Source organism: Hyla sarda, chromosome 1, assembly GCF_029499605.1.
Source record: "Hyla sarda isolate aHylSar1 chromosome 1, aHylSar1.hap1, whole genome shotgun sequence".
Taxonomy (NCBI): Eukaryota; Metazoa; Chordata; class Amphibia; order Anura; family Hylidae; genus Hyla; species Hyla sarda.
Window position 1 is genome coordinate 419,278,156 of NC_079189.1, and position 18,046 is coordinate 419,296,201.

Consider the following 18,046-nt stretch of genomic DNA (forward strand, 5'->3'; position numbering starts at 1 on the left):
TTACAAATCTTGGGGGTCTTTTTCTCCTTTCACCCCTTATGAAAAGGTGAAGTTGGGGTCTACACCAGCATGTTAGTGTAAAAAAATAAACTTTTTACACTAACATGCTGGTGTTGCCCTATACTTTTCATTTTGACAAGAGGTAAAGGGGAAAAAAGCGCCACAAAATTTGTAACACAATTTCTCCCGACTACGGAGATACCCCATATGTGGGCGTAAAGTGTTCTGGGGGCGCACAACAAGGCCCAGAAGGGAGAGTGCGCCATGTACATTTGAGGTGATTTGCACAGGGGTGGCTGATTGTTACAGCGGTTTTGACAAACGCAAAAAAAACAAAACCCCACATGTGACCCCATTTCGGAAACTACACCCCTCACGGAATGTAATGAGGGGTGCAGTGAGAATTTACACCCCACAGGTGTCTGACAGATCTTTGGAAGAGTGGGCTGTGCAAATTAAAAATGTTGTACAGCCCACTGTTCCAAAGATATGACAGACACCAGTGGGGGGTAAATGCTCATTTTTTTCCTTGTTACGTTCCTCAAGGGGTCTAGTTTCCAAAATGGTATGCCATGTGGGGGTTATTTTGCTGTCCTGGCACCATATGGGCTTCCTAAATGCGACATGCCCCCCAAGCAAAATTTGCTCTCAAAAAGCCAAATATGACTCCTTCTCTTCTGAGCATTGTAGTTCGCCCGTAGTGCACTTCAGGTCAACTTATGGGGTACCTCCATAATCAGAAGAGATGTGGTTACACATTTTGGGGGGTATTTTCTGCTATTAACCCTTGCAAAAATGTGAAATTTGGGGGGAAACACACATTTTAGTGATTTTTTTTTTTTTTTTACGTATGCAAAAGTCGTGAAACCCCTGTGGGGTATTAAGGCTCACTTTATTTCTTGTTACGTTCCATAAGGGGTCTAGTTTCCAAAATGGTATGCCATGTGGGGTATTTTTGCTGTTCTGGCACCATAGGGGCTTCCTAAATGCAACATGCCTCCCAAAAACCATTTTAAAAAAACGTACTCTCCAAAATCCCCTTGTCGCTCCTTCGCTTCTGAGCCCTCTACTGCGCCCGCCGAACACTTTACATAGACATATGAGGTATGTGCTTACTCGAGAGAAATTGGGCTACAAATATAAGTATACATTTTCTCCTTTTTCCCCTTGTAAAAATTCAAAAATTGGGTCTACAAGAACATGCGAGTGTAAAAAATGGAGATTGTGAATTTTCTCCTTCACTTTGCTGTTATTCCTGTGAAACACCTAAAGGGTTAAAACGCGGACTGAATGTCATTTTGAATACTCTGGGGGGTGCAGTTTTTATAATGGGGTCATTTGTGGGGTATTTCTAATATGAAGACCCTTCAAATCCACTTCAAACCTGAACTGGTCCATGAAAAATTGTGAGTTTGGAAATTTTGTGAAAAATTGGAAAATTGCTGCTGAACTTTGAAGCCCTCTGGTGACTTCCAAAAGTAAAAACACGTAAATTTTATGATGCAAACATAAAATAGACATATTGTATATGTGAATAAAAAAAAAATTATTTGGAATATCCATTTTCCTTACAAGCAGAGAGCTTCAAAGTTAAAAAAATGCAAAATTTTCAAATTTTTCATAAAATGTTGGGATTTTTCACCAAGAAAGGATGCAAGATACCACAAAATTTTACCACTATGTTAAAGTAGAATATGTCACGAAAAAACAGTCTCGGAATCAGATTGATAACTAAAAGCATTCCAAAGTTATTAATGTTTAAAGTGACAGTGGTCAGAATTGCAAAAAATGGCCGGGTCCTGAGGTGTAAAATGGCTGGGTCCTTAAGGGGTTAAGTATCTCCACATATTTTTCTTCCTTCTTCATGATGCCATGTGTTAATGTGAACTGTACTTGTTTCTCCTCAGACCATTCCTTCAAAATGCCAAATCTTTGCACTCATGTCCACTTGCAAACTGTAACCCCTTTTCTGTGACGGGCTTGGAGCAGTGACTCAATAGTGACTGCAGTCTTTACTGTATTAACATGCTTAGGGGAAGTGAAGCCATAGTCCCAAAGGCATTAGTAAGAGAATCCACCCCATGTATACGGGGGTCAGTAGTCCTTATTTGCTGCTTAAATCTTCTCCTCAGAGAATTTTATTGGTAGAAATCAGGCAAAATAATCCAAAGGGACAATTCCAACCTTTTGAGTTGGAACAGACCCTTATTACTATCTCTGCATAAAAATATAGTGATAGCAGGTATCCTCGTAAGTGTAAAGTCTCAGTATGGATTCTTAGGGGATGAAGCCAAGGTCACAGCAACATGGTTAGTATATCCTCATATGGTTGGGTCTGTACCTTGATGGGTGGGTAACCATATAGGTAGTAAATAAAGTATTGTTTACCCCATTTCATAAATTCATGTGATTCTTAGTCACATGTGGATAGGCCAGAATGGTTATTAAGGAGGGAACAGCAGTGAGTGAGTAACAAAAATGGCCTCTTAGAAACGAAATTTTGTCTATTACTATTCTGAGACCGCCGGACATTTCTCCCCAAAAAAAAAAATAGCCCCCTTGTGAAGTTTCAAACTGCAACCTGTTTTTTTATGGTAGTTCTGGAGCAGTGGTTTCATATTTATTGAGCATGCTTTTAATTTATGTTGATATAGGACATATTTATGCTTAGTTTTGTTCAGCATCTTCACAAGGTTCTTTGCTGCTGCTCTTTTGATTGATTTGTAGTTCTTTTGACTGCCGAATCATGTCAAGCATGTAGGCCTTGAAAAGAGGCATTTAAATCCTGCTGCAGGTAGGTAGCCTATTAGAAGCTTTAAAACAATGATATTGACCTAAATTCTGTCTCAGACTAAAATGATTTTTGTCTCGGATAGATAGCAACAAATCACAGCTCCGCTTTCGTTTCTCAAAATTGAGCTGTGGTTGGTTGCTGTCTGAGACAAAAATCTGAGTCCTCTTTGTCTCGTACAGTTAAATATACGTTATACAGGTTTATCAATCTGTCTATCTACACTTATATATTTATCTCATGTTATGCAATAAGTTAAATTAAGCCATGCTTTTTAGGACTATCGCAAAAAAGAAGAACTTAAACAGCATCCAACAAGAATACGGGAGATGGAGGTTACAACAGATTTTATCAGAAGAAAGAGTCTAAATCGACATAAAGAGTACACAGCAAGCTCGGCTGAGGTATGTTTTTTGTATATAGCTTGACAGTGTTCATGAAAATAATTTCTATTAAAAGAGGTGAACACAATAATTGTTTTCATTTCAGTCCATTATTTATATATATTGTTTTAGGCTCTATTCAGACCTGCCTGTTTTATTGCACTTTTGTAGTTTTGTCAGTTTTGATTTCTGATTTCTGTTTTCTTTTTACAAAAAAAAATGCAAAATGAGTGTCAGATGGTGTTCTTGTATAGAGAAAGCTTCCAGTAGTGCACATTTAAAAGTTTTTTTTTTTTACTTTTGTCATTTTTTTTTATTGAAAATATGGAGATTTATTAAAGGGGTATTCTGGCCTTAGACATCTTATCCCCTATCCAAAGGATAGGGAGGGGATATGATGTCTAAGGCTGGAATACCACTTTAAAACCTGTAAAGAGGAAGAGAGGTGCAGTTGTCCATAGCAACCAGATTACTTCTTTCTTTCCTTTAAAAAGCCTCTGAAAAACTGATAGAAGAAATCTGGCAACAACCTTTTTGTTAAGGGCAACTGTGCCACTCTTCCTTTGATACATTTCCCCCATAGTTCCAAAACCTTACCACAAGTGTTTTACTCTCTAGCATGTTTGGTATTTGTTTTTCCTTATAATTGTAAAACTATGACTCCAAGATAGAGTATGATTCTAGCACCTTGCATCCTATTGTGTTCAGGATCCCCTATATGAGTCATAGGTGAGATCTGTTTAATAGGAGCAGCTCTCATTCTGGTGGACTAGAGCCTCCTTTTTATTACTGTTGCAGGTCATGTGCCTTGTATTGTTGAATTTATCCTTCAGTGCATGCTCTGGGGAAAATGTCCAGCTTGGGGTCTACATTTTAAAAAGGGTTTCCTCTGATGGGGACAAAAAATCTTACGTAGATTTAGGTGAATGAAGCAGAAAAAAAATCATACTTAAACATGTTGCTCACTAGGTCATACAGATGTTTTAAATGTCTTTTTTATGTGCCTTTATATAAAAGTTTTTTTGAAGTATATTAGAAATGTTAAAGGGGTACTCCGGTGGAATTTTTATTTTTTTTTAAATCAACTGGTGCCAGAAAGTTAAACAGAATTGTAAATGACTTCTATTAAAAAATCTTTACCCTTCCAGTACTTTTTAGCAGCTGTATGCTACAGAGGAAACTCTTTTCTTTTTGAATTTCTTTTTTGTCTTGTCCACAGTGATCTCTGCTGACACCTGATGCCTGTATCAGGAACTGTCCAGAGCAGGAGAAAATCCCCATTGCAACCTATGCTGCTCTGAACAATTCCTGACACTGACAGAGGTTCAGCAGAGAGCACTGTGGACAAGACAAACAAGAAATTCTAAAAGAAAATCATTTTCTAGAAAGTACTGGAAGGGTAAAGATTTTTTAACCTCTTAAGGACCCAGGGCGTATGGGTACGCCCTGGCTCACTGGTACTTAAGGACTAAGGGCGAACCTGTATGGACCGGGCACGCTGTGCAGGCACCCCGTACAAACCCCTGGGGGGGGGGGGGTCTTGAGACCCCCATGTCGGCGATCGCCACAAATCGCCGGCCAATTCAGACTGGCTATTTGCTGCGATATCGGGTCTCTGGTGACCCGGTGACCCAGAAAAAAAGTGTGAATTTCTGTGTCTGGGACAGCCCCATTCACCCTTACCCAGCAGGAGTCACTTGATTGATTGGTCGGAACGGCTGGCGGTGGTCTCTTACCTCTCCCTGGTCCGGCAGGGGTCCCCTCAGGGGGGGGGGTGTCGGTTTAGGTGGCAGGAGCATCGGCAGTCCTGGCGGTGGTCCCGGTGCCAGGATACAGCAGGTGGTGAGGCCTGTTCACCTCCTACTGGTGCTTAAGAACAACTCTCAGCATGCACAGCCAAAGGGCATGCTGGGAGTTGAAGTTTTGCAACAGCTGGAGTTCCAACTTCAACTCTCAGCATGCCCTTTGTAGTCTGTGCATGCTGGGGGTTGTAGTTATGCAACAGCTGGAGGCACATTTTTTCTATGAAAAAGTGTGCATCCAGCTGTTGCATAACTACAACTCTCAGCATGCACAGACTACCAAAGGGCATGCTGGGAGTTGTAGCAGTGTGCCTCCAGCTGTTGCAAAACTACAACTCTCAGCATGCCCTTCGACTGTCAATGCATGCTGAGTGTTGCAGTTTTGCAACAGCTGGAGACACATTGGTTGTGAAACAGAGTTTGTGTCCTAACTCATTGTTTTGCAACCAGTGTGCCTCCAGCTGTGTCAAAAATACAACTCCCAGCATGCACTGTGAGACTGTACATGCTGGGATTTCTAGTTTTGCAACAGCTGGAGGCACACTGGTTGCAAAACACTGAGTTAAGTAACAAACTCTAAGTGTTGCGCAACCAGTGTGCATCCAGCTGTTGCATTACTACAACTCCCAGCAAGGGCGGTCTGTCAGTGCATGCTGGGAGTTGTAGTTTTGCAACAGCTGGAGGTTTGCAAGGTTCATTCACACGGGCGGGTTTACAGCGAGTTTTCTGCTGCAAGTTTGAGATGCGGCAGATTTGAGAATTTTTCCGCAGCAGCTCAAACTCCCAGCGAGAAACTCACTGTAAATTCCTGCCTGCGTGACTGTACCCTAAAAATACTACACAAAATAAAAAGTAAAACACTACATATACATATTCCCATACACAGTCCCCCCCCCCCCCCCCGCCTAATAAAAGAAAAAAAAAGTATTGTACGGCACTGTTTCCAAAACGGAGCCTCGAGCTGTTAAGACAACAACTCCCTGACTGTTACCTTGTTTGGGAAACACTGCCGTAGGGTATTATGGTGGCGGATGCAAATCCCTAAAATAGGCCTTAAATGCGCATGGCGCTCTCTCGCTTTGGAGCTCTGTCGTTTTTCAAGGAAATAGTTTACGGCCACATATGTGGTATTTCTGCACTCGGGAGAAATTGCATTACAAATCTTGGGGGGCTTTTTCTCCTTTTACCTCTTATGAATTGGTAAAGTTGGGGTCTACACCAGCATGTTAGTGTAAAAAAATTTAATTTTTTTACACTAACATGCTGGTTTTGCGCCATACTTTTAATTATCACAAGCGGTTAAAGGAGAAAAAGACCCCCAAAATTTGTAACGCAATTTCTCCTGAGTACGGAAATACCCCATATGTGGACGCAAAGTGCTCTGTGGCGCACAACATGGCTAAGAAGTGACAGCGCACCATGTACATTTGAGGCCTAAATTGGTGATTTGCACAGGGGTAGCTGATTTTACAGCGGTTCTGACATAAACGCATAACGATACCCACATGTGACCCCATTTTGGAAACTACACCCCTCACGGAACGTGACTAGGGGTATAGTGAGCCTTAACACACCACAGGTGTTTGATGAATTTTGGTTGAAGTTTGATGTGAAAATAATTAAAAAAATGTTTTAACTAAAATGCTGATGCTACCCTAAATTTTTCATTTTCACAAGGGAGAAGAGGAAAAAAGCCTCCCAAAATTTGTAACCCCATTTCTTCTGAGTATGGAAATGCCCCATATGTAGATGTAAGGCGTTCTGCGGGCGAACTACAATGCTCAGAAGAGAAGGAGCGTAGTTTCCAAAATAGGATAACATGTGGGGGTTCCACTGTTCTGGCACCACGGGGGCTTTCTAAACACACATGGCCCCCGACTTCATTCCAATCAAATTCTCTCTCCTAAAGCTCAATGGCGCGCCTTCTCTTCTGAGCATTGTAGTATGCCAGCAGAGCACTTGACGTCCACTCATGGGGTATTTCCATACTCAGAAGAAATGGGGTTACAAATTTTGGGAGGCTTTTTCTCCTATTACCCCTTGTGAAAATGAAAAATTTGGGTTAACACCAACATTTTAGTGAAAAAAAATTTTTTTTTTTTCATTTTCACGTCCAAATTTAGCGGAAATTTGTCAAACACCTGTGGGGTGTTAAGGCTCACTGTACCCCTTGTTACGTTCCGTGAGGGGTGTAGTTTCCAAAATAGTATGCCATGTGTTTTTTTTTTATTGTTTTTTTTTTTTTTTTTGTTTGCTGCTCTGGCACCATAGGGGCTTCTTAAATGTGACATGCCCCCCAAAAACCATTTCAGAAAAACTCACTCTCCAAAATCCCATTGTTGCTTCTTCCCTTCTGAGCCCTCTAGTGCACCCACAGAGCACTTGACATACACATATGAAGTATTTCCTTACTCGAGAGAAATTGGGTTATAAATTTTAGGACGATTTCTCTCCTTTTACCCCTTGTAAAACGTTTGAAAACTGGGTCTACAAGAACATGCCAGTGTAAAAAATGAAGATTTTGAATTTTCTCCTTCAATTTGTTGCTATTCCTGTGAAACACCTAAAGGGTGAACAACCTTTTTTTTTTTTTTTTTTTTACAAATTTACTATTCTGTTTAACTTTCTCGCACCAGTTGATTTAAAAAGTACCCCTTGATTTAAAAAGAGTACCCCTTTAATGTTTTGTCAAGATGTACAACATAATAAAAAGTTTTTGATCCTCTTTATTATCTAAAGAGCCTCGAGACATTATTATTGTTTCTGTGCAGCCCCCTTTATTGAGTACCAAAGGCACGGTTTAAAGAACGGGGGAGATAGTGTGATAGACTGGTTTATGGCTCACTGGCAAATCATCGTGTTGGCTCCCAGCAGTGAGACAGTTTTTGAATTACAGTGGACTGGGGTAGCCATAGTGTAAAAATGGACGGTTCAGACAAGGCAGTCTATTTTCGATCATTGTATGTATTGTTTTACGTTCTAGTTAAAGTACACTGAAGAGTATGATTTTACTTATATTTCCTAGCTTGCTCTGTACTTGCTGCAGGGCATTAGGGCTTGTTCTCATTACAGAGATAATCCTTTGAACTGTGATTATAAAACCAGGTCATAAATCAGGAGTCATCAGCTCACAGGCACTGTGAACTGCTGATCTTGTACATCTGGCCTTCAGGCTTTATCTGGCGGAAGTTTTTAAAGTTCACCACCGACTCCTTCTTTAACACTAGGTTGCTGAATAACTTAAGATATCATTACCGTATCTGAAATGAGTAAGACACACACACACACACACACACACACACACGTATATGTAGCAAAATGACTCCAGTGTCTTAATATCTATATGTCCTGATTTCTTCTGTGTTTGTTATATATATTTTAAGCCTTTTCATATGGAACCTAGGGTGCTTCAAAAATAATAAAAATTTCTGAAAATGTAAGATAAATCATTGGGCAGGAGAAGCAAGTGAGGCTTTTGAATCCTTTAAAATATGCTTTTCAGTTCAATTCCTGTAGATATGTTAAAGCTAAATGTACTGTAAAGTAAGATGAAACCCTAAGTTGATGGTGGGTTCTGTTATTTGTTAATGTGCCTATTTTAGAAAAATTTTTTAATTAATCCAAACAAGTGTTCAATGACCGTAGACTAGGAATGTCCCGATACAGATACTGGACATTTGCACAAGTATCCGATACCTGCCAGCGGGGCTCCTGCTGGCAGATATCACGGAGGTGTAGTAAGCCACCTGCACTCATCAGCTGACCGCACGTCATAGCCGGGACCCACATTAACCCTTTAGATGCCATGATTAAAGTTGATTGGGGAGTCAAAAAGTCCTGAGATGTACTGCCAGTATGCTCAGGGATGCTGATTGGGATCACTGCTGAGTAATAGCGGTGTCACGATCAGCTGTGAGGACGGCCAGAGGTCCATTTCCCTGCGTACGATCGTCGCTTCTTTACTGCTGCCAGCCTATAACACTGATCACTGCTATGCTATGGCATAGCATTGATCAGTGTATGCAATATACAGATTGCATGTAATAGTCCCCTATGGGGACTAAAAAAAGGGGGGGAGAAATCACCCTCCTTTTCTAAAAAGTTTACATAAAAGGAAAAAAATATATATTTTATATATATATATATATATATATATATATATATATATATATATATATATATGCCCCTTTTTTCCATTAAGGGTACATTCACACGGGCGGATCCAAAGTGTATTTTCGCTGCGGATCCACCGCTGAAGGACAGCTGCATGCTAAAAACGGGCACACTGAAGCGATGTGCAAATCGGTGCGCATGCGCAGTGTACTCGTACACATCGCGGCCGCTCCCCCTGCTCCATGAGCTAGGCCAAGAGCGTTTCTCTACATTTTCCACTTTCCCTACACTGTGCTATTATTTTTTACATATGCTCAGATCTCTAGGGTTTTCCTCAGTTCAAAACCGCCACATTTTATGTGGAAAACTTATATATGTAAATATGTTGGGTTTTTGTGAAAATGTCGGAAACACGCCCCTTTTTGTAGACCACGCCTCGTTTTCCCAGAGACCACGCCCCCTTTTCAGATTTTCTTAGCAAAATGGAGAGTTGGTCGGGTTTTTTTCAATTCTGGCGCAAATTCTGGCGCAGACAGAATTTCTGGCGCAATGCAACAGAATCTGGCGCACAACCCGACAAAACATGTCGGGTTTGCAATAGTAAATGAGGGCCATTGTAGAGTATTACTGTATACATAACGAGCCAATCATCGAATGTGTATGGGGCACTCCATCAGCAGATATCTGGGAAAAGATGGGTTGGGTATGTTTGCTTTTTGTCCATGAGAAATAAGCCACCATCAGAGTAGTCTGGCAGCAGCTTTGTCCTCTCCTGCCCTCAGAATACAAGCATATACATATGAGAACATAAGATAGCTGTCGGCTAAACAAGCATCTTGGCTGACCGTTATCTGAAATGTATTGCCAGCTTTAGTCTTTTATTGCAGTCGGTTGCATGTTTGTGTATACCCATATGTACAGCATGAGTGCCAGAAAGGCCAGCTTCTATTCACTCAATAGCAGTATCAGAATATATAATTACTGAGCTTTTACCAGTCTCAGAACAAATCAATAATGTGCCATGGGTCTGGACACAGATTTAGCCCCTTTCAATGTGGTTAATCTGCAGTTTGACTACCCTTAGCAGTGTTTGCATGGAAATCGCTTCGATAAAGGAAGTGTTACTTTTTCTGCAATTACAAATTCATGTTAGAAAAAATGAACCATTGATTCTCATTTAAAACATTAAAACACAGAATGTCACCAGAATTAACACCCTAGCAGTAGAAAAGCTGGGTTGTAGCTCAGTATGATTACAGTGACCCCTCGACCTACGATGGCCCCCGACATACGATCATTTCAACATGCGATGGCCTCTCAGAGGCCATCGCATGTTGAAGGCAGCATCAACATACGATGCTTTTGTATGTCGGGGCCATCGCATAAACGGCTATCCGGCAGAGCTGACTGCTTCAGCTGCCACCGGATAGCCATTTACGGTGCCCCGTGTGGTCCGCTGATGGTCACTCACCGGTCCTCGGGGCTCCGGCGTGTCCTTTTCGGGATCCCCTGCATCGTCGGCGCTCTCCATCGTCGTCATCACGTCGCTGCGCACGCCGTCCCGTCATCCAATAGGAGCGGCGTGCGTAGCGACGTGATGGCGGCGACGGAGAGCGCCGATGGCGGGGAAGCAGAGGCCTTGCCGGAGCGGCGGGGACGCGGCAACAGCGATGGATGGCGACATCCGGGGCAGCGGTGACAGTCCGGAGCGGCGGGGACAGGTGAGTACAACTTCCTCTAACAGTGGTCTACAACCTGCGGACCTCCAGATGTTGCAAAACTACAACACCCAGCATGCCCGGACAGCCAACGGCTGTCCGGGCATGCTGGGTGTTGTAGTAAGGCAACATCTGGAGGTCCGCAGGTTGTAGACCACTGTCCTATACTTTACATTGCATGGATCCCTCAACATGCGATGGTTTCAACAAACGATGGCCCGTTTGGAACGGATTACCATCGTATGTTGAGGGACCACTGTACAGCATCCATAAGAGTTTTAGGAGTATGTTAGATTTGGGGTGCGGACAAGTGTGAGGAATTGGGAAAGGAGAGTTTTGTAGGACATTACGCAGCAAATTTGTGCTTAAAATACACCAGGAAACTTTATGCAATGTGAACTTAGTCTCATACTGTGCAAAGAATGAGTTAATATTTTATTTAGATTTTTTTTTTTAAACTTATTTAGTGTAGGTCCCTGTAATGATGCTCTTATGCACTCAGAGGTAAAATATTAATAGGACTGTGGATTGACCTAGTTCTGTCCACTGTAGTTTATGTTATGCTAGACTGGGGTGTAAGAATAGTACATACTCCTTCCTAAAATGTATACGTGTTAATAATAATAGGTTTCTCTCTTCTATTCTTGTCTTGAGAATACTGTGAGGTTGGTATTTGGCATTAGTTTATCGTTTGGTTAAATACTACTGTCTGTTCCTGTGGTTTTGAAGGAGCAGTAGTTTTAGCTGAAGTGAAAGCAGTTTTGTTGTTGCTTTTTCTTTTATCTGCCGCAGCTGTCGGGAATTTGCAGCATAAGTTTTGTTCATAAGTACAGTGGGGACCACCTCATGAGCTACATTCTACATGTCCCTAGGTCAGCATTCTGGGAGTTGTAGTTTTTCAACATCTGGTCGGGAAACACTGCCCTAGGTTAAGATATTTTTGTCCTGTACTGCAAACAGTCCACATGGTGGCAGTGTAAGCAGCAGAATGCTTATATAACTTTAGATGTCATCACTTGTCACAAGCTCAGAGCATTTACATGTCTACTGTACACTCAATTGGTATCCCTTATTTTCTTAGTACTACTCATATACGTGGTATTCAGTACACCAAATGTGCATTTTCGTGTTTCTTACCATCAAGGTGTGCTGGATAGAAGATAAAATGCAGCACTTGCAAGTAAAGGGGTTTGCACGTGCCAGTTAGAGAATATTGAAAGTCTACATTACGGGGAATAAGCATGTAGCAAAAATTGGCAAGTGCATGACCATTTTTACCATTCATGTGAATGTTTATAAATTTTTTTTATTTTTTGCCATATGTATGCATGGCCTTATTATATTGTAATAGATATGGGATGTTTTCACACACTTTGCTAAAATATTGGTCATATTACAATCAGGTTACTCTTATTTTAATTTCAGGTTTGTTTGATAGTAAAAAATTCATAGGATATAGGTCTGTATGAATAGATAAATAAGAACCTCTACGTGGATTGCGTTTTACCTTGATTATTCGTCTTCTTTTAAGTTCCGGCTTGCAGTCAGTATAGACTGCGATGACATGGAACGCAGGATAGGATTGCTCACCTAGAATTGCCAAGCTAATTAGAACGAGGCGTAGAACGGTACCTCCTGATTCGTTACCCGGCACCTGTTTAGCCTCGCTCTGGTTTTTACCTGATCGTGAGTGTGGAGTATACGCCACAGTTTTGTGACGTCTGCACTGGCGATTGGATACTGGAGTGAGGTGGGGAGGAGCCTGTAGGTATATCAGGGCCACTGGTATGTAGTTTAAGTACAGCCATCATCAGTACTGCACGTACTCCATATACTAGGAGACCAAGCTAGAAAATAGGTCCCTGATGATTTTTAGCCAATTATGAAACGCGTTGGGCCCCTATGAGATGGATCCGTCATACTGAAAGTGCTGTGAGGAGAAGCCGCAGATGACTGCACTGGAGAACATAAGCTAAGTGTGACCATAGCACATAGAGATATGAACACTATGGAATTTTGATGTTATAATGCATGAAATTAATACTACATCTCAACATAAGAACTTTATAAGTCGCATATAAGCAAACTAATGTGATATGCACGTATTGTAGGCACCTGCTATGTGCTAATGCGGTGCAATGATTGTGGAGAGTACAAGTGAAATTATGGAAACGATATGGCTGTTAAAGGGGTAGTCCAGTGGTGAAAAACTTATCCCCTATCCTAAGGATAGGGGATAAGTTTTAGATCGCGGGGGTCCGACCGCTGGGGCCCCCTGTGATCTCTCTGTATGGGGCCCCGGCTCTCGGCCCAGATAGCGGGTGTCGACCCCCGCACGAAGCTGCGGCCGACACACCCCCTCAATACATCTCTATGGCAGAGCCGGAGATTGCCGAAGGCAGCGCTTCGGCTCTGCCATAGAGTTGTATTGAGGGGGCGTGTCGGCTGCCGCCTCATGCGGAGGTCGACACGCCCCCTTCCCGCGGGCTGTCGGGGCTCCGTACAGGAGATCGCAGGGGGCCCCAGCGGTCGGACCCCCCGCGATCTGCAACTTATCCCCTATCCTTAGGATAGGGGATAAGTTGCTCACCACTGAGTCACCACTGGACTACTCCTTTAATGACACACTTGAAAATATTGAAATGGTCTGCAGCTATGCGGAAACTCCCTATCCCACTGTTGATGGTCTTAGGATGAGACATACAAGCCTTGTGTGAATTGTGCTTCAGTTTGACTGGCAGGTGTGGGCTTTGCTGAATTGCAGAGTAGTCAGTGAGAATCATACTGAGCACTGTTTACAGGCTAATGTGATCTGCACACTATATATTGAGGATTAGTGAATGTGATCTGCACACTATATATTGAGGATTAGTGAATGTGATCTGCACACTATATATTGAGGATTAGTGAATGTGATCTGTACACTATATATTGAGGATTAGTGAATGTGATCTGCACACTATATATTGAGGATTAGTGAATGTGATCTGCACACTATATATTGAGGATTAGTGAATGTGATCTGCACACTATATATTGAGGATTAGTGAATGTGAACTGCACACTATATATTGAGGATTAGTGAATGTGAACTGCACACTATATATTGAGGATTAGTGAATGTGATCTGCACACTATATATTGAGGATTAGTGAATGTGATCTGCACACTATATATTGAGAATTAGTGAATGTGATCTGTGCACTATATATTGAGGATTAGTGAATGTGATCTGCACACTATATATTGAGGATTAGTGAATGTGATCTGCACACTATATATTGAGGATTAGTGAATGTGATCTGCACACTATATATTGAGGATTAGTGAATGTGATCTGCACACTATATATTGAGGATTAGTAAATGTGATCTGTACACTATATATTGAGGATTAGTGAATGTGATCTGCACACTATATATTGAGGATTAGTGAATGTGATCTGCACACTATATATTGAGGATTAGTGAATGTGATCTGCACACTATATATTGAGGATTAGTGAATGTGATCTGCACACTATATATTGAGGATTAGTGAATGTGATCTGCACACTATATATTGAGGATTAGTGAATGTGATCTGCACACTATATATTGAGGATTAGTGAATGTGATCTGCACACTATATATTGAGGATTAGTGAATGTGATCTGTACACTATATATTGAGGATTAGTGAATGTGATCTGCACACTATATATTGAGGATTAGTGAATGTGATCTGCACACTATATATTGAGGATTAGTGAATGTGATCTGCACACTATATATTGAGGATTAGTGAATGTGATCTGCACACTATATATTGAGGATTAGTGAATGTGATCTGCACACTATATATTGAGGATTAGCGAATGTGATCTGCACACTATATATTGAGGATTAGCGAATGTGATCTGCACACTATATATTGAGGATTAGTGAATGTGAACTGTACAGAATCCTGCTAACCTACTAGTGTGAAACAAACCTAATACAGCTGATTAGAAATGTGGAATTATGGTGAATACTGCCTATCTGCTGATGTGAAGTTGTCGCACACTGCGAATTAGCGAGTGGGAATTGTGTTGTACTATTGCAGATGAGCGATTGTGCACTACATCTATTAACTGCTGACTATTCAATATAAACCTTGCTTAATATTGTTGTCCTTCTAATGAGAAATACATTGAATATGAATGACTGACTATGGAGTTAAAGGGGTTATCCAGCATAAGGTGATTTTAGTATGTACCTGGCAGACAGTAATGGACATGCTTAGGAAGGATCTGCGTTTGTCTTGGGGCTAAATGGCTATGCTGTGAGATTACCATAACACTGTGGCTAGCTTTTTGTGAACTTGTATTTCCTGTTCGACTTTTCTTTTTTTGCCTACAAATCCCACAATTCCATTTTCCTCCCTCCCACACATCAGCCACCCCACCCATTGAAACATAAATGAGCTGCATCCATCAAAAGACTTGTGGTTTTCAATCATGGTGCCTACAGCTGTTGCATTAGTTGCAGATAGATCCCTCCACCCATTGAAGCAGACAGGCTCCCTGTCATCAGCTGACTAGTGAGTCAGCCGCATTGCAAGCTGGGAAAAATCTGAGACAACAGTCATTTTGTATGCTGTTAAAAATAAACAGTGGGGTGAAAACCACATTAGAATTGTGAGAAAACCGTCACACACAGTTACAGACACTATATTATGAACTAAACTAATTTTACAGCCCCTGTAGCATAGTCACATAAACAAAATTCCTTTAAATGTGGACTTATCTGCTACAAGATAAGGTGCTGAGACACGAATAGAACCCATACCATAGTCAGAATATACATTGGCTCTACAGTTACTGAATTATCATCATTTCAATAAGTACTGTGAGCACTGGAAGTATAAGTAGACTGCACATTCAGATGTTTTACTTGCTATGGTATGGGTATAGCCGTGCCAGATTAAACATCAGCGCAGTGAAATGGACTATTATTTCTAATACCATACACTGTTATCTACCTCTATGCTGCTGTGGTCACTGAAGTATTCGTATATTAGTCAGCACTTACACATCTATTTTACTTGCTATGGTATGAGTATAGCCGTGCCAGATTAAACATCAGCGCAGTGAAATGGACTATTATTTCTTATTATACACAAGTACCGTATATATACAAAGTCATGGGGGGAGGGCCAGTGGCCTAAAGTATATATACATGTGTGTGTGTGTGTGTGTGTAGATATATGTAGATATATATACGGTAGTTTGAGTAGCCGTATTAGTCCAGTGATGCAGATGCAAATCAAAAAATGTTTCAGTATCTTGTAATACCTTTTTTATTGGACTAACAGAATTTTGTAGAGACAAGCTTTTGGGATTCCTCCCTTTATCAAGGGAGGAATCCCGAAAGCTTGTCTCTACAAAATTCTGTTAGTCCAATAAAAAAGGTATTACAAGATCCTGCAACATTTTATGATTTGCATCTATATATATATATATATATATATATATATATATATATATATATATATATATATATATAAATATAATATTATATGTAATTTATGTATATATTAAATATGACATTTTGGCTTTAGGGATACACAAATAAAGGGAATGCCACTTTATTTTTATCTGTAAAATAGCTTACTACAACAAGTGTGGATCTATAACCTCTTCCTTCTTTGTGGTTACATTGCCTCAGTATCCAAACCCTTATAACTAAAGATGGTTATTTAAACACTCAACCCTTTTCCATTGTAGCTATTCAGTCACTGCCTATTTTGTAGTAATCTATATTGTACTTCCATTTCTGCTAATGTGGCTTTCTGTATCTGGTGTTTATTTATAGCCTACTCTGTGTTTCATATTGGGCCAATTCTGTCACTTGTATATTAGCAACTACCTGTTTATTTTTCATACTTTACGATATACACTTCATCTATACTCTTCATCTATCTCTGACTCTAACTTTATGCAGCAGCAATTCATGACTGTCCCCTGAAACCCTGCCACTCTTGTGCACTGGTTGTGTTCAGTATTACAGTTAAGTGACTGTACTGAGCTGCAAAGCCGGACACAGCCAGTAGAAGAGTACTGCTATTTATGGGGGGGGCTGGGGGTTCTACTTTAAAAAAAACAAAACAAAAAAAAAAACAGTGACCTGATAACTGAGTATACAGAATGTGCCACGATTGCTTACCCACCTAGATAACCGCAGTCCATAACCAGACTCCCTGTCAGTCTGTAACCCAACTCCCTGTTCTGCCCAACCTAGAAAGTGAAGTTTGGGCAACCTGTGAGTGACTGCTCACATTTTCTTCCCTCCACCTGCGTGACCCTTTACCTAAGTGATCTGTAAAAGCACTTTTGGCTGCTGATATTGTCAAATTGTATATTTTCCCTAAGGATGTTATTAACCTGTTAAGGACCAGGGGCGTACCAGTACACTCTGAATCTTTAAGCTGTGCTCACTTCAGAGCAGTGAGTATTGGCTGCTATCAGTAGCCAGACACTCAATACTTATGCCGCTGCCCAGCATTTAACCCATTCGACACTATGATCCATCACAACATCTAAAGTGAAAGTAAGAGGTTGCCGGTAGCTCAGTGGAGCTCACAGAACCCCCACAACATGATTGCGGGGGTTCGGTGAGCTAAAATTACAGAGCAGGGTCACCTTACCTGTCTCCGATCGCCTACCCAAAAGATCATGGGGCATAAAATGAGCCCACGGAAAAATAAAAAAATTATAGGGGTCAGAAAAGGACAATTTTATGCATACTTATTTTGTTTAAAAAAAAAGTTAGTTTGGTATTTAAATAACCAACTATATTTGTTATTTAAATATTTTGTCAACAGCTGGAGACACAAAATGGGTCGAGTCACCGGCAGATCTGCAGCGTAAAATACGCTGTGGATCCGTTACATGTAACCCTACCCTTAAGGGGTTAAAAGTGGTGGCTATGCATACACACAAGCAATACCTGCCCTTGTGCGTGTGTTTTACTATAAATGATTAGATGACATCAGTCTTATATTAGACCACTTATTAGTTGGCATACTTTACATAAAAAGTGTTTAAAGTGTCCCTATTATTTTGAAAAACTTTTTGACATGTAAAGTGGGCTTCACTCTGCATTTGTTATTGTTTTTGTTTTATTAATATGCGTTGTAATGCAGTGAAAATAAAAACAATGGCATACTCGCCTGCCCCTATTCACTGCCACAGCGTCCAGCCCTCGATGACCTCCTTGTT

The 18,046-nt window shown here is 40.9% G+C and overlaps 1 protein-coding gene across 7 annotated transcripts in view; it reads left to right on the forward strand.

Moving 5' to 3' along the window:
- The window catches only part of KIAA1671 (KIAA1671 ortholog), a 235,563-nt gene that overhangs the window by 111,833 nt on the left and 105,684 nt on the right, over positions 1-18,046 (forward strand). For all 7 annotated transcript variants that reach the window (XM_056529030.1, XM_056529070.1, XM_056529054.1 and 4 more), the window contains one exon: positions 3,070-3,195. In XM_056529030.1, the coding sequence (XP_056385005.1) occupies positions 3,070-3,195 (126 nt within the window). The remainder of the gene's footprint in view (positions 1-3,069; positions 3,196-18,046) is intronic.